Source organism: Narcine bancroftii, chromosome 1 (assembly GCF_036971445.1).
Source record: "Narcine bancroftii isolate sNarBan1 chromosome 1, sNarBan1.hap1, whole genome shotgun sequence".
In the NCBI taxonomy this organism is placed as follows: Eukaryota; Metazoa; Chordata; class Chondrichthyes; order Torpediniformes; family Narcinidae; genus Narcine; species Narcine bancroftii.
Window position 1 is genome coordinate 435,962,129 of NC_091469.1, and position 25,191 is coordinate 435,987,319.

Below are 25,191 nucleotides of genomic sequence, written 5' to 3' on the forward strand. Positions count from 1 at the left end.
GGAAAGAGGAGGTGACTGCAGAAAGATAAAGGAGTCATGGACAAATATCAAGAACTGCTTTTCAAGAAATGTATACGATTTGTTCAAGAGCCAATCTAGAACAGCAAGCACAGATGTGAATTGAACTTGGACTAGGGAGAGAAGGAACAGATGTTTTGATGGTTGAATGGTTATGGAAAATGGAAGGTCAACAGAGGTGTGTTGCAATGGTCAACAAGGGGTCTCTAGCAGATCGGCTAAGGCAGAGTTTTAAGATGTTACAGAGACATTAATAAGTGACCTTGATTAACAGTCTGGAACACATCTGGTTCTGCTTTAGTTGCCAGGAGAGGGGAGGGGATCTTGTGGCTGGTGATTGGAGTTATGGTTTTGGGAGCTGAAGACACCTTCTTCAGGCTCTGTTGGAGGAAAAAGGTTGACAGAGTTAATCTGAGTATGTTTCTCCCCCCTCCCCCCCAACCCACCCACCAATCTATACTAGATAAACAAAGACAAAAACAAACATCTCTGCAGAAGAACATTTTAAAATGAACCAAGATGGATTTCAGAAAGCAAGTGAAATATTAGGACACAGAGAAATTGATTGCATATGTGTACTTTCAGGAATTTCACCCTGCTGTTTTACACTACAGAAGATTCAAGTGTATGGAAATAAGTAAGGGGATTAAAAGTTAATTAAGAGATGTTGCTAGTTCCAGAGTTTCTTCAGAATGAGTCACCCCACTTCTGGCTTTTGTTTGAGATTTACAACATTGAGATCTCAATGGGAAAGGGTGGCAAGGTTAGAGAACACAGGAGGACCTGGGACATTGAGGTTCTGATGAAGAAAAAGGAGCTATATGTCTGATAGTGTGGCAAGATCAAGTGAATCCTTGGAGGAGAAGAGGACATGAGAGTTCACTCCACAGGGTTAACCAGGAGGGCAAAGAGGGGACAAGATAACTCTGGCACATAAGGGAAAGGAGAATCCTAAAGCAATACTACAAGTTAGAGCAAAAGAGTAACTGGGGAGAAAAATAGAGACCTTTAAATATCAAAATTTGTTTATGGATGGGTGCAAGTGGTGTGTTCCTGGTTTCATACACCCATTGCCCATCGATATGTCAGACAGAGATAATTAGAGCTGGGATAGTAGAGATGAATATTTAGGGTGGTGGATTGGGTGCCAATCAAGCAAGCTGCTTGGTCTTGGATAGTCCTTTGAATATTGTTGGAGCTGAACTCAAAATAATTGGAGAGTATTCCTTAATTTCCCTGACTTGTTTGGAGATAACTTTAGCTGCAAAATGCCAACCTCTCATTTCCTCTCATTACAAATGCATTTAGATCAGTGGTTCTCAACTTTTTATTTCCACTCACATACCACTTTAAGTAATCCCTATGCCATCGGTGCTCTGTGATTAGTAAGGGATTGCTTAAGGTGGTGTGTGAGTGGGAAGGGATGGTTGAGAACCTCTGCTCTAGGCCCAATTGGTACTGAAATATTTTGCATGAGAAAAATTGTCATTCGCCCATTTCCTTTGGAGTTATGAAACAATGCACTTAATGAGTCAATTACGTACAATTAAAACAGTGGTTTTCAAACTTTTTCATATCACTTTATGCAATGCCTTACTAATTACAGAACACCTATGGCATAGGGATTACTTAAAGTGGTATGTTTGGCCTGGAAGTCAGCCTGAAGAAAACTGAGGTCCTCCATCAGCCAGCTCCCCACCATGACTACCAGCCCCCCCACATCTCCATTGGGCACACAAAACTCAAAACGGTCAACCAGTTTACCTATCTCAGCTGCACCATTTCATCAGATGCAAGGATCGACAACGAGATTGACAACAGACTCTCCAAGGCAAATAGCGCCTTTGGAAGACTACACAAGAGAGTCTGGAAAAACGACCAACTGAAAAACCTCACAAAGATTAGCGTATACAGAGCCGTTGTCATACCCACACTCCTGTTCGGCTCCGAATCATGGGTCCTCTACTGGCATCACCTACGGCTCCTAGAACGCTTCCACCAGCGTTGTCTCCGCTCCATCCTCAAAATTCATTGGAGCGACTTCATCCCTAACATCGAAGTACTCGAGATGGCAGAGGCCGACAGCATCGAGTCCACGCTGATGAAGATCCAGCTGCGCTGGGTGGGTCACGTCTCCAGAATGGAGGACCATCGCCTTCCCAAGATCGTGTTATATGGCGAGCTCTCCACTGGCCACCGTGACAGATGTGCACCAAAGAAGAGGTACAAGGACTGCCTAAAGAAATCTCTTGGTGCCTGCCACATTGACCACCGCCAGTGGGCTGATATGGCCTCAAACCGTGCATCTTAACATAACAATTACAGCACGGAAACAGGCCATTAGGCCCTTCTAGTCCGCACCGAACCAAACACCCCTTTCTAATCCCACCTCCCTGCACAATGCCCATAACCCTCCATCTTCCTCTCATCCATATACCTGTCCAACCTTTTCTTAAATAATACAATTGACTCCGCCGCCACTATTTCTCCCGGAAGATCATTCCACACAGCTACCACTCTCTGAGTAAAGAAGTTCCCCCTCATGTTACCTCTAAACCTCTGCCCCTTAATTCTTAACTCATGTCCTCTTGTTTTAAACTTTCCTCCTCTTAACGGAAATAGTCTATCCACATCCATTCTGTCTATCCCTTTCATAATCTTAAATACTTCTATCAAATCCCCTGTCAACCTTCTACGCTCCAAAGAATAAAGACCCAATCTGTCCAATCTCTCCCCATACTCCAGATGCTTAAACCCAGGCAACATTCTGGTAAACCTTCTCTGCACTCTCTCCACTCTGTTTATATCCTTCCTATAATTAGGCGACCAGAACTGCACACAGAACTCCAAATTAGGCCGCACCAATGTCTTATACAATCTCAACATCACCTCCCAACTCCTATATTCCATGCAATGATTGATAAAGGCCAGCATACTAAAAGCCTTCTTCACCACCCTATTCACGTGAGTTTCTACCTTCAAGGAACGATGTACCGTCACTCCTAAATCTTTCTGCTCTTCTGTATTCCTCAATGCTCTCCCATTTACCACATATGTCCTATTCTGATTCTTCTTACCAAAATGAAGCACCTCACACTTATCAGCATTAAATTCCATCTGCCATTTTTCAGCCCACTTTTCTAAGCAGCCCAAATCCCTCTGCACTCCTTGAAAACCTTCTTCATTATCCACTATTCCACCTATCTTAGTATCGTCTGCATATTTACTAATCCAATTCACCACCCCATCATCTAGATCATTAATGTATATAACGAACAACAATGGGCCCAATACAGATCCTTGAGGCACACCACTGGTCACCGGCCTCCAACCTGACAGACAATTATCCACTACCACTCTCTGGCCTCTCCCCTTCAGCCAATGTTCAATCCATTTGACTATCTCAAAATTTATACCCAAAGACTGCACCTTCCTAACCAACCTTCCATGTGGTACCTTATCGAAGGCCTTACTGAAGTCCATATAGACAACATCCACTGCGCTACCCTCATCCACATTCCTAGTCACCTCTTCAAAAAATTCAATCAGATTGGTCAAACATGACCTTCCTCCCACAAATCCATGTTGAGTGCTCCTGATCAGACCCTGTCTATCCAGATGTTTATAAGTACTATCTCTAAGAATTTTCTCCATTAATTTACCTACCACAGACGTCAAACTTACAGGCCGATAGTTGCCAGGCTTCCTCCTTGAACCCTTTTTAAATAACGGAACCACATGCGCAATGCGCCAATCCTCCGGCACTATCCCCATATCTAATGACATTTGAAAAATTACCGCCAGAGCCTCTGCTATTTCCTCCTTCACTTCTCTCAATGTCCTGGGGAAGATCCCGTCTGGTCTCGGAGACTTATCCACCTTTATATTCTTCAAAAGCCTTAAAACTACACCTTTTGTAATCTCTATATTCCCCATATTTACCCAATTTGCTTTTTTTATCCCACATCTCCCATATCCTTCTCCTTAGTGAATACCGAAGAAAAGGAACTGTTCAATATCTCCCCCATTTCTCTAGGTTCCACACACAGTTTTCCACTCTGATTTTCTAAGGGACCAATTTTGTCTCTAGCTTTCCTCTTACCATTAACATATTTGTAGAACTCTTTTGGATTAGTTTTCACCCTGCTTGCCATAGTTTTCTCGTACCTTCTTTTAGCTTTCCTAATTCCTCTCTTAAGATTCCTCTTACATTCAATGTATCTTTCAAACATCTCCTTAACTCCATGCTTCTTATATCTAATGTATGCCTCCCTTTTTCTTCGAACCAAGTTTCCAATATTCCTTGAAAACCACGGCTCTCTCAAACCTTTTGCCCCTCCTTTTAACCTAACAGGAACATAAAGCTTTTGCACTCTCAAAATCTGATCTTTAAAAGACTTCCATCTCTCTACTACATCCTGCCCATAAAACAAATTGTCCCAATGCACACCCTGCAGTTCGGCGGGCAGCAACCTCCTTTGAAGAAGACCGCAGAGCCCACCTCAATGACAAAAGACAAAGGAGGAAAAACCCAACACCCAACCCCAACCAACCAATTTTCCCCTGCAACCGCTGCAACCGTGTCTGCCTGTCCCGCATCGGACTTGTCAGCCACAATCGAGCCTGCAGCTGACATGGTCTTTTACCCCCTCCATAAATCTTCGTCCGCGAAGCCAAGCCAAAGAAGAAGGAAAATGTGAGTGGAAAGAAAAAGGTTGAGAACCACTGATTTAGATCATGGTCTAACAAAGCCCAAAGGATCTCCTGAAGTCAAGATGATTGGCATCAACAACCATATTAATCTTCCTTTGAGGTGTGTATAACATCAATTTAGCCTTTTTCATTAGGGATCATAGCAGAATGGTGAAATTCTGCTCTGATGCCAACATTCTCCCTGGTGATGTTAGTCAAGCAAAGATTTGAAATTCATACCAAATACCATTGGCAGTTTAGATTTTGAGATGTCTTATCTAATTTCCACTACCCCCTGCATCACACCAAACTAAAGAAACTAATTGGTTTCCTTCTCAATGAACATGCTCCATTGCTCTGTGCAAGTATATCTGGGAACATTATCTCCACCTCACGTGTTAACTAAAGTTCCTTCTTTTAAAAAGTTTGGATGGAATTATTTTGCACTAGTAGTTTTATCTTTGTACTCGGATTTAATACTTTTCCACTTTACATGTATAGTTTTAATCTTATCTCTCGTGTCATTTAAAATCTCTTCTGTTTTCCTGGAAATAATGAAACAAATTCATTTTGAAATTGATACCATTCTTAATAATCTTATTCCTGTTAATTATTGTTTTAAATTACTCTTCGGTAATATTTTACAGAAATATTTTGTGCTCCCTCATTTCATATCAAAATACTGCATCTGTATGCTTGCCAGCCATGTTCTTAGTACCTGTACATCCTTTTTCTTACTGTCATCGTGTTTTAATTCATCTTTGCATTCCATTAGTGTTAATTTCCTATTTTTATAATTGATATTCTTAATTTAAATTTTCCCATTTTGAACATTGCAATTACTGTTTGCTCCTAAATGCCAATTAATAATTCAAGAATCATTAACTGAATTTACATTTTTTAATTTAAACACACAGCATGGTAACAGGTCATTTCGGCCCACAAGCCCATGCTACCTGAATATACCTTAATCACTTCCAATGACAAAGCATACATTGTTTCAAACCCCCCCCCCCCCCCCCCACCCCCAGGAGAAATTCCTCACAACTTCTGATTTAGATCTTCGGGGCAGTTAGAAATATTTCATCATGAATATCCCACCAGACTCACCTCTCCAAAAATTCCCTTCATTTTAAAAACATGGTGAACTTCCTGCCCTTCAATCCAATGAAAGTTCTCACAGTCTTGAAATCTGACTCCATAAATGCAGGTCCAAATCTCTGGTACCATTATAGTCAGTCTACACTATATTTTCATGATAAGGTAACCTTATCCTTTCACGTTCTCTTCTGGACTAAAAATGTTTCATTAAAAAAAAATCATCAGGTCTTTAATCCTGCATTTGATTCATGGATCAGCATTGATAATAGTGATAATATGATAATTAGTGACTTTAAAATTTGATTAAAGAATTGAATAAAGGCATTCTATTCTGCAGCACTTATTATAAATTAGATCGCTGACTGCAGGATTGTCTGATTGATTACATTCAAATCACTGGCATACACATTAATACTGGTTTTATTTTTCTCAAGGTTCAAAGCAAAAACAACAAAATTTATATTACCAACAAAATTCAGGCAAGGTGTGCATCATCTTTACCAACAAGTCCTTTTTTTTTTAAAAAAAAATACCAACAGAAATAGCTTCTCTCCAAAAATGTATAAAAAGATGCAAATCTAACAAGATTATATGTGATTAATGATTAAATTATTACATTAGAGTGAATGTGTAAACTGTTACTCTGTTTGCATGAATTTCTAACCCACATAATTAAGTTAAAATTTGTAAAAATGTTTGCTGACCTTGAAATTTTTGCTGAAACGAGAAATTTTTTTAAGCAATGTTCTTTAGGAAAATAAATCCACCATCCTTCTCTTGTCTGAGATTTACATGGTACCAGGCACACAGCAAATGAACATACAATTAAGGAATTGTAGGACACTGAGCACCTAGAGCCTGTTCTGTATTTATTACAATTGTGACAGAGCTGATTGCAAGCTCAACTCTACATTTCCCTTTCATCCTTCTACCATGCTGTACCATTATTTTTTTTTTTAAATTCTCTCAGATCCCCTGTCAACCACTTCTCTAATAAAGGTAAACAAGATCAACACCCTGCATAAACTTTCCTCATAATCCATATGCTGTGTCCCAGGAAATACTTGGTGAGCCTTCTCTCTGCCCTTATCACTGCAATCATATTCTTCTATAGATATGGCAACCAGAATTATATACAATGCTCCACTGGAAACCCACCTCTGGTTCCAGATTTTTCTATAAGAGGAAATATTCTTTTTCATCCTGTCAAAGCTCCTATCAACCAAATATACACCCTGATTCTTCTCCACAAAAATGGCTTTTAACTGCATTGTCAGTAAGCCACATTTCAACACAGGTAATAAATGCAGACAGATTAAACAAACAAATTACCATTACAATATTACCCTAAATAAATGTTACATAATATTAAAATTTGCCATCAACATCACTTGACCCTTGACAATGTTAATAAAGCAACTAATCAAAGGAGAGGTTCTTGCTTATCCACCAAACTGGCCAGATGTGACAATGTCAGTGCTGACAAACCTGTTTGCCCATGCATGTTCTTTATATTCAGATTTCAAATACCCACAGCTATTTTTTTCTTCATTGCCCAACAGGACAGACTTTAAAAATCTTTCACATTTTTTGTATAAAGTCAACTTGGAAAATGGAAGAGAGCATGAGTATACAGCAATGGTACATGGAAATGAATAAATGTATTCCATTGGAAAAAATAACATATAATTTTTTAAAAAGTCACGATGTTTGATATGTTTCATGTATAGTTCCCAAATTTGTTCAGAGAGAGCTTGCCTACGACCTCCATCCCCTAAAACGAGAATGAAAATAATAAGAAGACAAAACGACTAGATTCAGTGTTTTTCTTGTTCATTTTCCTGTGTGAAAATATTGTTTTATGGTTTTATTGTATATGTTGAATATTTATGGGTATTGGAGGGGGGTGGGTAGAGGGGAGGGAGGGAAAGGGGGGGAGGGGAGAAAAGACCACCGTGTAAATTTAATGAGATACGTTTGTACATATTTTGGTTGATATGATTCACAGTGTGAAGATAAAAAATTATTTTAAAAAATCTTTCACATTTTTTAAAGTTTGGATGAAGATGTGGACAAGAGGCCTGAATAAGGATTCCTGGGAGGGTAGGAAAACAGATGGTGAACAGTAGAAAACAAGACCGTTACAATTCCTGACAGCAAAATGGTGGAGAAAAACTAATCATCATAAATCAGAAATCTTTTATCAAGTTAGTAACCGGACTGGCTGCCATATTTCATCAATGGCTTCAGATGTCAGCATCTTCATTAAGGGTTAGGGTTAGTGTTGACGTTGTAGTATTGGGTTGGGTGTTCATGGCAATTTCTAATATTGGTATTGTCATATACAGACATGTCAATCAATGTAAACTTGTAAACAAATATGCTACCTTATCTGCTTCATACAAAAGGAAAATCAAGCTTGTTACACAAGGAAAATTCATATTACTTGCCAATTCTGAAATTCCATTTTCAGCTCCAAATTAATGACAAAAATGTGCAAAGTATCTTCTACTATGAAATTTTAAGTGTCCTGATTAAGAGAAGAATCTTTCATAACCCTGATATTCAATGTGCTTGCAAATGAGGTAGGGATAAAATGAGGGCAAATATTCACAAAATTATCCTGGTCAGTTGTCACTGGGACGAGATTAGCAAATAATTGCCCTGAAAGTGCAAGGTAGTAAGGAAGGTGGAAAGTATACTTGCCTTCATCAGTCAGGCTACGAGTATACAAGTCAGGTCAGGTTGTCATATGCGGCTGAATAAAATTTTGGTTTGGTCACATTTGAAGTACTGTATGCAATGCAGGACACCACACGTGCAGGAAGGATGTGGGAGTTTTGGAAAGGATGCAGAAGAAATTCACCAGGATGTTCCCTGGATTAGAGATTATTAACTATAAGGAGAGGTTGGACAAACTTGGGATTGTTTTCTCTGCAGCATCAGAGGCTAATGGAAGAATATATAATCCTTTTATATTTGTATATTTTTCCCCCCCAAATACTATAGGTTTAAACTTTGTTGGTGGGGTTGGGGTTGGGGCTGGGGAGATTATAAGAGATTTGCACAGCAAATTAAAAAAAAAAATACACTGATTGCCTGGAATGTGCAACCAAGGGAGGTGATGGAAGCAGAAATAATCACAACATTTAAGAGACTTTTAGACAGGGGGTGGATTTAGGGGTTAAAAATAGTTTTTTTTTAGTCTTAGTTTCTAGTTGTTAGGGGGAGATGCCGAGATTGGTATTGTATTAACTATGTTACTTTGTACTTGTATTACTTTATTTTGTAAGTAATTTTTTCTGTACGTGAATTACTTACTTTCTTCATGTTAAAATAAATAAAGTTTCAAAAAAAAAGAGACTTTTATACAGGTATATAGCCAGTCAAGTTCAGAAGGATACAGACCATGTGCAAGAATGTGAGATCATTTTAGTTTACATCACAGACATTGTGAGCCAAAGGGCTTGTTCATGTGCTGCACTCCTTTTTTACAAATTTCCATTACTAGGGACAGACTGTACACATCACTCACAACTCTTAAAGATAATAGTCTACAGAGCACTTCATTCACTTTTAGTTGAAGAAAGGAAACTCTGTCAACTGTTTCACATTCCTCAATGGAAACAGCACTCGAGGAATCAGTGAAAAGGAATTTTCTTAATTCCAGTCATAATGAATGATTGCTCAAGTCCATGACAGAAATAGCAAAACATATGATAATGGAACCATTGTTATTGCCTTGTAAATTTTCAACTCTGAACATTGATCTGAATGTATGCAGCTCATGCATGCGTAGATCTAAAACAAAGCATGGATTCTATTACCTTGTAGAATTAACCAATAAGGCACAGTTTTTAAAATTCTTCCTGCCTCCAGCTCCTGGGTTCAATCCTGTCCTCAGGTGCTGTTCGAGAGAGGTTAGCTTGTTTTCCTCATGTTACCATGCGTTACCTTCTGTGGTTCAAGTTTCTTCATACATCCCAACAACATACCTAGCAGGTTAACTTATAGGAGGAGCCAATTATTTTTTTTAGTATAAGTAAATAAGAAACAGGTGGAAAAAAAATTAAAGGGGAAGGCAACAAATTCCAGGGCTGCAGGAAAATAAAATGAGGGAGAACTAGACTAATAGGAAAGCTTTACTTGGAGCCAGCTTAGATTCAATGGGCCAAATGATCTTGTATTGTATGCAAATCTCTAGTCTCTATCACCAGATAAGAGGAGAGTTTCACAAGAATCACACCATTTGCAACCATCCCCCAGTGACTAACCTGACCTACAAACTGAATTAACAAAATTTCGTGAAGACAGTTTTCCCTTGCAACCGCGCCTGCCTGTCCCACATCGGACTTGTCAGTCACCAACGAGCCTGCAGCAGACGTGGACATACCCCTCCATAAATCTTCGTCCGTGAAGCCAAGCCAAAGAAGGAATGTAATGTAATTGTCTTCATACGTCATGCTCAATGTATGTATGCAAAAACGTGAACTGGTTCAGACTTCCAGATTTCCACTAACAGAACAAAGCCATAGAGTGACTAGATCAACCAATTAATATTAAGTAACTACATTGACAGATAGTTTGATTATTCCAGTCATGTAAATTTTGGGGAATATTTGTAAATTCATTCCTCAATGAAATAGCATTTAAAGTAACAATTTTTGCAACTGACTGCATATTAATGCATCTGAGTAAAACGAAAGCCTCCAAATAATAACTTAAATTTAATTTAAAAATTCAGGTAATTGTTTTCCTTATATTAATGGAGAATTATTAAATCAACTTAAGAAATTTATGATGTCCTTTATGAGCCACTCCTCTAATTCTTAGTTAGAAACCAAGTATAATGCCCAAGGTCCCCAATCACTGCAGTTTGATTTTAATAATGCAGACAGACAATGAGCAGCGAACTGGCCCCCAGACAAATGTGTGTCAGAATTAATACACTGAACAAATAGAAGAGTGGTTCTGAAGCATGAGATAAGTTCTACACTATCCTCTACCTAAATGAACAGAAGAGTTCCAGTCCACAAAATTTGCTTACAGTCAGGGATATCAGCAGGCACTTAGCATATTGAAAGCTTCATTCCAGGATTTTGGAAGGACAAGGCTTGTACACTAATCCATTTTCCCCAATATAATTTTTGCACTGAACATCTCACTGCCAGTGTCAGAGCTCTCTTCATCCAGCAACCTATCCTCATACAATATCTGTAATCTTCACAAGTCAGCAATTTACTAATTGCAAACTAGAATTGCAAATTTAAGCATACAGCACGGTAACAGGCTATTTTGGCCCACGAGTCTGTGCTGCCCAATTTACACCCAATTAACCTACACCCTGGTATGTTTTGAACAGTTGGAGGAAACCGGAGCGCCCAGGGGAAACCACACAGACATTGGGAGAACGTATAAACTCCTTGCAGACAGCACAAAACTCTAACCCACATTTTCGTCTCAGTCGATTTTGGAGTTTTTTTCCTCAAATGATCCTCCACCCACCACCACCTCCACCTACCCCGCCACCCCCCCCAACTAAGTTGTCTTTATAGCATTTTTTTTAAAAAAGCAGAAAATGGTAGAAACACTCAGCAAACCAAACAGCATCTGTGGGAAGAGAAAGAGTTGTGTTTCAGTTGTGTGAACTTTCAAAATCATTCTAATGAAGTCCCCAACCTGAAATATTAAGTTTTTCTTTCTATGGGCGTGGCCTGACCTGCTGAGTTTTTCAAGCAATGTTTGTTTTTCCAGATTTCCATTTCAAGTACAACACATTGCAGGATTACTACCTCAATTCTGTCTGCATGGAATTTACATATTCTCCCTATGGCTGATTGAGTTTTAGTTGCAGATTCAGTTTCCTCCCACATCCTAAAGATGGGCAAGTTTATTGGGCACCATATTACAGTTAGTTGGGTTGTAGAAAGGAAATCTGGAAATAATGTGGTAACAATGTCTCAACTATTTCAATCCCTTGACATTATTCTCTAAATGGTGGTGTCTATCAAAGCTCAAGGAGTGAATCTGAAATTTATCTTATCTACACAACTTAGAATTAACAATTTCATATATTATTTGTTTTTTTGAACGAATAAATAAAGTTTCAAAAAAAGAAAAAAAAATTAACAATTTAAAAAGCCAACTTCATCCTGAAGTATCAACACAAAAACTCTCTCCCAAGTTGGAGACCCGTCTTTGGATTAGACCAAATAACTTTTTTTTAAGGTGACAATGATATCTTGAGTTCCACTACTGAAGTGTTTCATTGTTAACAAATACTTGGGCATTTCATTGCCTTCTCGTGTAAAACCCTGGTCAAACAGCTGGAGATTTCTTGGTGTCACAATCAACATTAACCCAGGGATGGCCAACCTATGGCTCAAGTGGCAAAAGTGGTCCATTGGATGATTAGAAGTGGCACATTAAACTGCAGTGGTAATAATTTTAAAAAAATTAAACTTATTCATGCAAAAAGTATTAACCAAAAACTGATCTGTAGAAAAAAATCTGCAACAGGAATTCAAGTAGCTTAGAGCTACTTTTTTTTTAAAACTGAGAATAAATCTAAAACTTAGCAATTATTTTTAGTAAAATCAAAACAGACTCCAAAGTCTCATTAAGTAATGTTTATCTTGTTTTTATAATTAAATCAATATGTAAAAATGCTAAATGTGTCTACATTAACATTTTTTTTAAACAAGAAATGAATGGGGGTACAAGAGTTGTATGGGCACATCTGAACTCGTGCATGAAAAATTTGACGCATGGAATGTAAAAGGCTACCTAACCCTGCATTAACCTATACCATGGAAAAGAAAAATTGTACCACCAAATTATTCTTGTTTCTGCAGCTCCACTGTACATAAATTGTAGGCAAATGCGTACGCAATACTCTGACAGCAATGTTAAAAAACAAAAAAAAAGCCTATAAATTTCAAATATTTTGCAGCATCTTCAGAACACCAAAGGGATACTACAAATACATAGACTTCCTTACTCATTATCTGCAATTTTTAGTTCAGGTTTCTATGGAATTTTTTTATGGTGGACACAAAATTTGTCATGGCAACAGTTATGGAAAAATAAGAGAAGCTCTCCTCAATGTTCTACTCAAACAAACAGTTGTAGCCCTAACATGGATCGTTTTGGGATACCTGGACATGATCCACAACTTCTGTCTCCTCTCACCATGTAGTTCCCAAATCCAATCAGCAATTTTTCTTCACAAAAGGTTTCCACTTTATCTAATGGTCTCTTATAAAAGAGCCAGTTAAATAATTTCTTAACATTCATCCAAAATCCAATGATATTCCCCTAGCTACCATCATAATCTTTTTTTTAATATATAAAAAGTTAAACAGCTGTCCTTTCCAATTCCATTCATTTGATAATTCACTGTTGTCTGGTTTATTGACATGTAATTTCCTGATAACAGCTGTTAAAATGATTCAATTTGTGATTCTCTCCAACCACTTTCCTTAAAAGTGCTGACGACTCCCATTATTTTTGAAAATGTTTCCTATTAAAAACAGGAACAAATTATTCAAGATAACTTTAATTTGTATTAGGGCATTGGGAACATTCCAACTCATCTCCCTTAAAAGTACAAGGTAAAAATTCCCTGGTGCTGTTGATCTGCCATTCAAGATCCAATTTATTGTCATTCACACAAGATTCACAAAATCTTTCCTTGGTTTTCCCTGCAAAGTCAAAAGGCCATTTCATGCCAGGCCTGGAGGCTGGCTACAAGCACAGAGGGAAAACTTAAAACTTACCTTTCATAGAGCAGCCCGAAAAGGCTGCTTCAGCGTTGCATTCATGTTAAGCGGAGTCCCATGGTGCCCTCTAGATCTGATGGAGGTGGGGGCGACTGGTACCATAGCGCCATCAGTCATAAATATGTGGCAGAGCAATGGCCATCTTCCCCACACACCTGGAACCGCTGTGTTTCCCAGAAAAGTTCCAGCTGCATAATAAATTAAAGGGTAGGGAAGACAGCCATTGCTCTGCTGTGTTTTGAGCCACAGAGAGCAACCCTGAAGGCCGAAGCAACCTGGTGAGGCTGTCACAACCTGCACCGGCCCAGGCTGCCCTGACAGGGTCATGGAGTGATGGGTCGTGGATTGACAGCATCATCAACCTGCCCCTAACCAGTCACTTGCAGAGGCTGTACATTCAAGCCAGGTGGCGGAGTGCCTCACTCCACCGATTATCTTTCTCCGAGAAGGGTTTGATTTGGCGCCTCAAAGTTAGCCACGGTGTATTCAGAAAGGCAAGTCTCTAGGCGCAAGGGCGGAGAACCTCAGCCTTCACTGTTGGGCATTTTCTTTGCTTGAAAGGGCCTAAAAAGTCATCAAGTAAACCTGTACCAATATTAAACCGCAAAGCAAAGCAGAGTCCCTTCAGAGGAAGTGGCCATGGATCCTGTCAACTTTTCCAATATAAATGCCTCCAGCACTAATATAATCTCCAGCCCACACAGCAGATTGTCCCAGTGGTGAGGGTGAACCAGTTTTCTTCAATATTGGGAAGACCATATCCCTGAATAATGACAGTTTCCTCAGGACATCCAGCAGGCATCATCTTTTGCAATTACAAACACTTTTTCCAAAGTGAAATTATTGAACAGGCCTTTACTTTCCCATTTTCAATATCACCATCATCTGCACAAGGGATTTATCAGCACTAAGGTTTGGAACCATTTTCCTTTGGAGGGAATTCAATTACAAATATTGAGGAGAGTTAACTAAATCTCTTTCGGTATTTATTGTTAAATCGAAGACAGCTTGCCCTCTTGGCAATTCCAGGATAGTTCATAGAACATTTCCAAACACTCAAGAAATTCACACTTTCTGACACGAGCAAGATTGTTTAACCCATGCTAGGCTTAAAATCTCCACTGAAACCTCCCTTTGTCCTATTTAAGTATTAACTTATCATACAACAGATGCTACCAAAAGGTTCATGATGGTGACTTAACTTCTTTCAGTTATTGTGACAACTTTTTAAATCTTCACTGACTGCATAATTTTCATTATATTAATTGAAGATTTAATTTTTTTTTTAAATCACTGCAAGTCAATTCTATCTACCATTTCCTTCAGGCCTCACCCCAGTTCTGACTGTCTCACAGCCACCTCCCATTAATGGTTACTTGGTCACAAATCCCTTAACAGTTGAATTTGCACCTGTATTTTAATTTATACCTTGGATATAATAAGCACTTATTTATATCAACTCTCAAACTTTCTCTTCTGCTCCATTACTTTACTCAAACATTTTTTAATTTCATTATATAGTTTTCCTTTACACTGCAATACACAATTTCAGACTATTGGCCAATATTTTTTGTTTATAAAATGCTAACCCACATTCAATCAAGTGTTCCTCACATGAACATTACTAACTGCAACGAGACCACTGCCAGGAACGATTTCCATATTTACTCTTCTGTCATAGATAATCCCTACCCAAAATTGGTGCCAGTGTTTCACAAAACATCCCCCTACCCCCTCAGCTTTCCCTTCACCATTGTACATTCTCTGACTTATTCCATTTAAAGCAAAAAAAAAACACAAAAAAGCGAGTTCCTTCCGTGGGAGAAACTCACTGGTTTAGACAGCATCCGTGAAGAAAAATAGATAGTCAGTATTTTGGGTTGATACCATACTTCAGGATATGCAGTGCCAACTGTCCTTTTTCTTCCATGCATGCTGCCTGACTCACTGTTTCTCCAGCAGTTTGTTTTAGTACTCCAGATTCTAACATCTGCAACCATGCATCTCTTATTCACTACTCAACTTAAACAGATATCCCCTGGTAATAGCCATTGCTACTCTAGAATACTCTAGAACTGTCCTCCCTATTTATCCTTCTCATTCTGTGTCGCTCTAAAGAGAAAAACCTTAACTCTATTAAACACATCCATATTGGTATTGTAATAGAATATAGATATGTTTTTGGGAGATAAATTGGAGCAGGGTTTGTTCTTGTAGGTCACATACAAAAACTTTAAAACAGATCTTATTTAAAATACTGGAGCTCTGCTAATGCTAGACACGTTGAGGCCTCAGAGACTTTGCAAAAGCTTTGAAGAGTGCCCAAGAGACTTCACTAATTGATTGTTGTTTACAAAAAGGCAACAGATGAAAGAGCTTGTCAGAGCCGCATATTGTCTGGAAGGGAACTTGCTGTTCTTGGAGGGACATGTGGTTTTGCAAGCAGAGATTCAAACAGGCTTTCTCTCTGTGAGAGAGACAGAGATCAGTTCCACAGTGTTACAGTCAGCAAATGTAGCTGGTATGGAACAGGACAAGTTGGCAAGCTTGTGGAAAACCCCATTTGGAAGACAGGTTGTGAGTTCTTAGTTTAACCTGGTCAAAGCCCTTGTGGTTCATGCAAGAGGAGAGGACCGGCTGTCTAATGTTTCACTTGGAATAAGGGAAACAGAAAAGGAACTCTGTGATGACCTGAAAGAAAGAGGTTATCATCTGGAGAACCCTGAGGGGGCAAGTTTCTTCAGCAAGACACTGAAGTGGCTGATGGAAGTAAATTTACAACAAATCTCTCTCTGAAAACTAACAAGAACCTTCCTGAGCGTTAACCCTTTATTTTTCAAGCACAAAAGCCTGGTGAACTTTATAAATGTTAAATTCTGTGCAAAGAATAAGAATTGCCTGCAACCAGTGAACTTGGAGGAATGACGCGAGATTGGACTGTGACTCAAAAGAACTTTTCTGAATTTAATCACATTACATACATGTGCACATAGAATTAGAAGGGGGTTAAATTAGGTTAGTTAAGTCAATAGTGATAAGTTAAAGTGTGATTCTGTATTCATATTTAAAGGTAATTAAAAGCAACTTTTGTTTAAGTAACCATTTGTCTTGATGAATACCTATTGCTGCTAGGTTTATGGGTCCTCTGGGCTCATAACAGTATCATCTGCAAACATACCAATCAAAAAGACCAGGGGTCCTAGAACAAATCCCTGTAGAATACTACTGGAACTGACTTCCAAAGTTCAGATTTATTGTCAGAGTACATACATGACATCACAAATAACCCTGAGATTCTTTATCTTGCAGGCGAGACAAAATTTCTATTTATTGAGTACATTGTACTCAAAAAAAAATACATATACAAAAGACAAATGTAAACAAACTAACTGCACAATACAAAAAAAAATTCAATAATAAATAATGTGCAAAGTAAGAATCCTTGAATGAGTCTCTGATTGAGTTTGTTGTTTAGGAATTTGATGGTGGAGAGATAGAAACAGTTCGTAAATCTGATAGAACAAGACTTGTGGCACCTATACCTTTTTTCCTGATGGCAGCAGTGAGAACAGGGCATGTCCTGGGTGGTGAGGGTCTTTGATGATCGCCACTGATCTCTGACGACAGCATTCCATGTAGATCTTCTCGATGGTGGGGGAAGAGTTTTGCATTTGAGGAACTGGGCTGCATTCATGACATTTTTCAGGGCTTCCCGCTCAGAGGTGCATGTAGCAACCAGAATCTCAATGTAGACAAGATGAAGGAGATGATTGTGGATTTCTGGAGGACCAGGAATGACCACTCTCCCCTACACATCAACAACTCTGTAGTGAAGAGAGTGGAGAGCACCAAGTTCCTTGGAGTTCACTTAACTAGTGACCTATTGTGGTCACAATATTTCCTTGCTTGTCAGGAAGGCGCAACAGCAACTGCATCTCCTGGAAAGCCTGAAGTGGGCAAGGTTACTGGCCACCATTATGTAAACCTTCTATAGAAGTGTAGAGAAATGATGGGAGTGGCAGAAAGGATCATTGGAATCTTCTCCACCTCCTGTCCCCACCCCACAACTGATCAACCAAGATCGTTGTCCGAAGAGAGTGCACAAAATAATTGAGGACTCCTTCCACCCTGCACACAGCATCATTCAGCTGCTCCTGTCAGGAATGAGATATAGGAGTAACAGAGCCAATGCCACTAGGTTCAGGAACAGCTTCTTCCCGTGGGCAATGAGAACGCTGAACAACCAAGGAACTGCTCACACACTAACTAAGTGAGATGATCATATTCATGAAACAATATTTATATATATTTATAAATACTTGTCCTGCATATGAATTGTTTGTCTGGCTGTGCGCCTGCATATTTTTGTACCTCAGACTGGAGAACACTGTTTTGTCAGGTTGTACTGGTTTGCCAAGGTTTGCAATGTCATATCAAACCTCTGCAAACTGCTGAAGAGGCATTGACATACTTTCTTCTCAATTACATTAATATATTGGGTGCAGGAAAGGTTCTCCGAGATAGGTACTCCAAGGAAATTAAATTTGCTTAACCTCTCCATCTCTGATACCCAAAAGCACTGGACTTTACACTGGTTTTCTCTTCCTCAAGTCCACAATCAGCTCTTTAGTTTTGGTGATATTGAGTGCAAGGCTGTTGTAAGTACAACATTCAGCTAAGTTTTCAATCTCCCTCCAGTTTGCTGACTCATCACCCATTTTTATACAGCCCCACTTCCATGGTATTGTGGCGGCTCATCACAAGGTAGGCAAACCAGCCCCACTTCTAAGCCACGCGGCAAAGGCAGCCGTCAAAATGGCACTATTGGGAGTTTCCTTCCTTCCAGCTCGGGGCTCAGAAACCCGCGCTTGGGGACCACGTGATGCCCGGGTGACATCAGTGCTCTCCAGCGCAGTTCTCAGCCAGGTCCAGGCTGGGAGTATAAGTGCAGCCCAGCAGCCTGCAATAAACTAGTCTGCTCACTGAGCTCAACCTGTCTGGTTGCGTGTGTTAATGCAGGAGCAGGGTAGCCACCGCTACAGTATCATCAACAAATTTATAGATGCTATTGTCATCAGCAGAGCATGTTCCATCTATGATTGACCTTTGCTTTCTTCAGGCAATCCAATTCTGAATCCAAGCAGCCAATTTTCCATGGATCCCACGCCTGCTCAACTTTGGAGAGACCGGGAGATCACTTCTCTGAGCACATTCACTCTTTCCGCATCAGTGACAGGGATCTCCCAGCGGCCAAACACTTCAATTCCGTGCCCTACTCCCATGCTCACGTATCTATCCTACAAAGACCACCTGTAAATTGAAGGAAGAAGACTTGATTTTCCTACTGGCCACCGTCCAGCCAGATGGCATTAACATCGACCTCTCCGGTTTCTGCTAGCCCGCTTGTCCATTCTCCCTCCCCTTTTGTCTTCTTTCCTCTAGCTTTCCACCCCCACCCCCCACCCCCTGCATTCACAGGGCATCCCTCCTCCCCCTGCTTGTTGGTGTGCTCACTCTCCTTTATCAACCTCCTTCTTGCCTTTGGGACTGTGCTGCTCCCTCTGCCACTCAGTATTTTGTTCAACTACCTGCCTATGAAGGGATGAAGGGATTAAACCCAAAATATTGGTTACTTATCATTGTCTTTGCCATATAAAGTTCACTATTTAACCTGCTGAGTTTCTCCAGCATTGTGTTTTTACTTCAACCACAGTGTCTGCAGACTTTTGTGGTTTAACCCTGTCTCATGACATTCAAACTGAACCCACCAAGGGGGACCGTGTTGAATGCCTTTCTAAAGTCCACCACTGTTCACATTGTACTCAGATGTAAACACCCCAATGCACGGGCTGACTCTATAGCAACAATGAAATACACCTTCATGGCCCCTTACAACCATGGAGTAACCATCAGAGAAAATGCTAAGCTTCCATTTGACTCTGTTCACTCTCTACAATCCCAAAACTAATTTTAAAGCCTACTCTTTTCCACAGAGAGTTTCTGATTAAAATACTGGGGTTTTAATCCGGAGATTAAAGACTCAAGCTCACATTGTACCATAGCATTTGATTTAACATAGGGCTTATTAAAATGTTTAGTGGTAAGCATGACTACAGTACCACAGATTGAAATAAAGGCCAATATGGATGGGCGCTGTCCTTGAAGGAAGGAAACTTGCCACCTTGGTTTGGTTTGGCCAGTAAATGACTCCAGACCTACAATATAGTTGATGTAAAATGCCCTCTATTTAATGACGCCAACTGGTGTCAAATACTGACAAATGGACTAAACCAGTGGTTCCCAACCTCCCCCCCACATACTACCTTAAGTAATCCCTTACCAACCACAGAGCATTCTATGGCAAAGGCGCTCTGCTGATTACTTTATAGTATACGAGTGGAGGGGGGGGGGGGGGGGTTGAAAAGGTTAAAAACCACTGGACATTGTGATTGTACCCATTACCTTCCAAATTTATATCTGTGCTCTTTTTCCCCCCATCAGTGAATATGAATAATGCAATGAACCAAATTTTTGTTGTCATCAATAATGTGAAGATATTTATTATACACTTAGATTTTGCGAGGTGGCTCATTTTTTAAAAAAAATGGTATCCTCTACCTTAGTCCATTTACAACTGGACAAAAGAGATAATCTAATCAAATGTATTATTAATCTACTGAATTGCAATTAAAATATCATAGGAAATACTAGCTCCCAGGTCATTAAAGGAACAGTTTCTGATGGAAGTTCATGACTGAGTGCAAATAAATCCTCACGATGCATGTGAGGGCGAGAAGCCACCTGCGGATTCCGTGCACATAACGACGATGTGATTTCGCGAGGCATGAACCCAAGTTATTCCGGGCCCTTCGTATCTATTCTGACTATGCATTCTTAAGGGCGAAATTCCCACCTCCATATTCTGCACTTTCTGGAGGGACGGGACGGATCTCGAGCCTGCCCCGCCACTCAGGAAGACCGAAATTGGGGAACCCCTCCACATCTTTTCCTGCGTGGGTGGGGAATAATCCATTCATAAGAGATCACATGATGGTCGCAGCCACAACAACAAAAAATCCCCTCGCGCTGAGGCTCGTCCCTGCACATTGATGGTGCGAACAAGGCGCAGATCTTCGTTGAACGCCCCCCCCCCCACACCACCACCACCACCACCGAAGCTGCTGGGAGTGTTGGGGGAAGGGGTGGTGCCTGTGCGAGGACTTCCAGTTAAACGGGGACCGCTCCTCTGCCAACGTCTTCTCCACAACCACAACGTGCTCATTTTAAAGCCAACGCATTTAAAACACACGCCAAAATATCGCGTTGAACATGGACGCTCCGGCCCCAAATTCACTGGAGTGAAGGACTCCCATTTTAAAATAAAACCCCTGTACCGTGTCCTTAAAAATAGGGGGTTTGGGGGGGGTGGGGGGTGGGGGGTTTGGGGTGGGGGGGGACAAGGTGAATCGATTATGCCCAATGATGTTCTGCGACATATTCACCCTCATTCCCTTTTACTCCCACTTTAAGCTGTCGACCCCGACGTTGCTCGTCTCCAGGGGAAAAGGAAGAGGCCATTGCAGCTCCAGTTCGCGACCACGGGCTCGGAGACGATGCTCATTGTTCCCGCCGCCGCGTCCCGGCGCTTTTTGTTCCAATGACAATAACTGGTCCGATAAACGCCCCCGCCGCCCGGCCACCGGTCATCGCCCCCTCCTCGCGCCCGTTACCTTGCGAGCGTCTCTCGTGTAAGGTTTTAGTCACCGCTTTCCACACGTTGCAGCCGAGGAGGCAAAGCAGGAGGGCAGCGGAGCGCGAAAAGCGGCTCATCCTTCAGTCAGCGAGAGGAGGCGATGCCATCCCCATATTTCCCGCTGCCGCCCCTGCTCAGCGCTTGCCCGCTTTCCTCCTTTTCCAGCTCAGTCTGTCTGCATCCAGCTTCCCCGGCGCTTTAACTCCCTCCCTCCCTGTCCGGAGAGGCGCGACCAGACGCAGCGGCTGGAGCTGCGGCGCCACCCACCGCCTGCACTTCTCCGGGACGGGCAGCCCCCTGCCATTCCGCCCCCGGGCCGAGGACCATCCCCACAGACAGCGGCGGGAGATCGCTCGGCCCGTTCTACGAGTGCTCCTTCTTCCCCCCTCAACCTTGGAAGTATTTCATCTCGTTAAAGTTATCATTAAATCCGTTTCCCTTTCCCCACACGTTCTGGATCAGTGCATCTCGCCCTATAATCCCTTTCGCACCCAGTCTTCGGATTATAGGGTACGTGTCTTCCAGGAACTGAGCGGAAAATGGGTTTCCACTTTTATGGGATGCGGAGAGTTGCTCGGGAACCTCTCGCCAACCCCTGCCCTTTAACAGGAGCGGCTTAACGTCATGACCTTGGAGGACTGAAGGCAACTGCTCGGTCATGGATTATTGCTGACCGTGTCTGGTTTCCAGTTCCAACTCTCGACCTTGGTACCCTATCTTGATTCTCTACCAACTGGTAGATAGGGATCTGACACCACTGCGGGGGCTGAGCTCAAGACTATCACTGGGATACAGTATCTTGCAGACATGGGTCACTCACTGCAACTTCAAAGAGTTCCCCTAAAGAGCTAGAAATTACCACGCTGCAGATTTTACCAAGAAAAACCAGGCATACGTGCCCCACAAGTTGTTTGGGACAAATACACCTTTTTTTTCCTTTATTTGCTCCTCTGCTCCACAATGCTTTGGATCTTGGGCAGTTTCTTTTCGCCTCCACGCTTTGCTCTTGGCATCACTGATACAAGTTAATCTTGGTCTCCCCTGTCCACAAGAAGGACTGTTTTTCAGAATTCTGCAGGCTCTTTTAAATACTTCTGTAACCTGACCATCTCTTCTGTGGTTTTCATCTTGCAGAGTAGCCTCTGTATTTCTGTTCATGAAGTCTTCTGCGGACAGTAGTCATTGACATATCCACACCCTGCCTCCTGAAGAGAGTTTCTGATCTGTTGGACCTATGTTTGGGGATTTTTCTTCATTATGATGAGAATTCTTTTGTCGGCAGTGGAGGTCTTCTTTGGAAGACTCCCTTTGTGAGTACTGAGCTATTTGTTCTTCATGATGTTCCAAACAGTTGATTTTGGTAATCCTAAGGTGTCTCTTATTGCTTGATTCTAGTTTTTCACCCTCATAATGACTTCTTTGACTTTCATTGGCACAACTCTGGTCATCATGTAGAAAAATGGCATCTACAGGCTCCAACAGTGATCAAACTTAGAAGCAAGCCAAGCTCTCTTGTACCTGCACCAATAAAGCAATTAAACATACCTGAGTACTCACAAACAACTGTGAAGCCGAATGTCCCAAACATCATGGTGCCTTGAAATGGGGGAACTATGAATAAAAGGTGCTGTAATTTCTATATGGTCCTGGGTAAACTTGTGCTTCTCACTTTGTTCGTTTTAGATTGGTCACAATGTTTGAGCTACCGAAAGAAAATAGACACACACACCGAGAGCAGTTCAGTTTATACAAATGTTTATTACAAATTCAAAAGCTGATTTCAAGTCCTTCCCAACTATACTTATAGGCCTGGACTGGTCCCAACTGCCGAAGCGAAGCAACGACTGCACACTTGTAATAGGTTGTCGGGGCGCCGGTAGCAGCTTCTCCACCTCCCTCGACTGCGATGTTAGCTGGACTCTAGAAGTTCTTCTTCTTGCTGAGAGATTTTGCTACCTCTCGAAGAGTCTCAAACTTATATTACCCAAAAGTTGTTCACTTCATAGCTTATCTCTTTGAACAAATGATTTAATTATCTTCAAGGTCTCCCTGACAGTCTGCGACCAACAAAAGAAAACTGCATCTCTGGGCCTCATGGTGGAACTTAGATAATGTCTACTGATTCATATGCATCCCTGGGCCTCATAGTGTAAATTAGATAATGTCTACGATTCAATGCATCCTGGCCCCATGGTGGAATTTAGGTGCGTCTACTAATTCATATGCATCCTGGGCCTCATGGTGTAAATTAGATTATGTCTGCTGATCCTAAACAACAAGCAGGTTCTCAGCCTTGCAGAAGCAAAGGCTGCAAAAGTAAAAAAACACAGTTTAAATCTTCCATTACAGATGGTCAAACAAAAATGTATACAAATAACCTTGAATAAAATCTGTGAATGCATTTTAATCACATGTGAATTGTTTGATTACAGATTTAAAACTGTGGGGGACAGGGGCAAATAAAGAAAAAAGTGTCTTTGTCCCAATCATTATGGAGGACACTGTGTATAGATGAACCTGAAAGACAGTCAGAAAAAGCTGCTGGTGCAAAGTGTAGTGTTTATTAAGGATGGACGTGGAGGGAATCAGTCCAGTTTCCTGACTTAAGGAAAAGGGAAATGTTTAGTCTCTGAAAGGAAGGTGAAAGGTGTGAACAGGAAGCTTTCTGAATAAAACAGTTGGCGTTTGTCCATCTTTTTTTTTTGAGTGGCCATTGGAATTAATCTGTGAGTTTGATCCTCAGACTTTGAGGACTGCTGTGTTTTAATGGTCAGATTAGGATTTATTTGAGTGCTGGGTAAAACAAAAAGTTCCTTACAGTACGGCTAGAATTGTGGATATAAGCAATTTGGGGATTCTGGGAGCAAACAATTTTGATGTACCAAAATATATTTACAGAATTTACCACAACTGTGTCCTGTAATACAAATGTTTTTATGTTAAATTATATTGAATTAAAAAGGTTTCAAATATACACATTGCAGCCATTGAGTGCAAGTGATGAGGAAATGAATGTTTAAGGTGGCAGACTGTGGACTGCTGTAGTCTGGATGGAATTGAGCTTCTTCAATATTATTAGATTGGCAGATCCAATATAACAACATTGAAGAAGCTCAACTCCATCCAGAATATTCCAAAATAAAAGAAGTGTGGGAGGAAAGGGGAAAGATCAGAAGGTGTATGGAAAAAGAGAGACTTCATGCCATTAGCCTGTTGACCAGTGGTTTTCAAACTTTTTCTTTCCACTCATATACCACCTTAAGTAATCCCTTACTAATCACAGAGCACCTATGACATAGGAATTACTTAAGGTGGTGTGAATGGAAAGAAAAAGTTTGAAAACCACTGCTGTAGACCATCTAGGTGGAATATGAGGTGTTGGTGCTCCAATTCAGGTTGAGTCACTCTCTCTGGCAGATTGGAGAAGCCCCGAGACAGACATGTCAGTGTGAGGATAGGAAGGGGAGTTGAAATGACAGCAACTGGAAGCTCAGGGTGATTATTGCAGACAGAGCCCAGATGCTCTGGATTTGGTCTCACTGATACAGAGGAAAGTAGGTGAGGTTGGAAGTGGTGCACACAATTCTTTACCTCATGTGGAAGGGCTGTCTAGATCCCTGGATGGTGGTGAGAAAGTGTTGCATTTTCTGCAGTTGAGGAGAAAAATACCAGGGGTCAAGGAGAGGTGGATGGGGAGGGATAAGCAAACAAAGGAATCATGAAGGGAGCAATCCCTGAAGAAGGCAGAAGAGGGTGAAGAGGAGTAGATGTAGAGAGGTCCAGATGCAGGTGGAAATGATGGATGATGTGCTGACAGGTAAGTACAAGAGAAACCTTTATCCTGTT

The 25,191-nt window shown here is 40.9% G+C and overlaps 1 protein-coding gene across 2 annotated transcripts in view; it reads right to left on the reverse strand.

Moving 5' to 3' along the window:
* Nucleotides 1-21,570, reverse strand: part of fam171a1 (family with sequence similarity 171 member A1) — a 192,480-nt gene extending 170,910 nt beyond the window's left edge. The window contains exon 1 of one of the 2 annotated variants that reach the window (XM_069914325.1): nt 21,323-21,570. In XM_069914325.1, the coding sequence (XP_069770426.1) occupies nt 21,323-21,422 (100 nt within the window). In that variant the 5' untranslated portion in view covers nt 21,423-21,570. Of the gene's footprint in view, nt 1-21,094; nt 21,231-21,322 lie in introns of those variants that run through there. The other variant, XM_069914326.1, reaches the window with a different exon arrangement.
* Between the last annotated feature and the right edge of the window lie 3,621 nt (nt 21,571-25,191).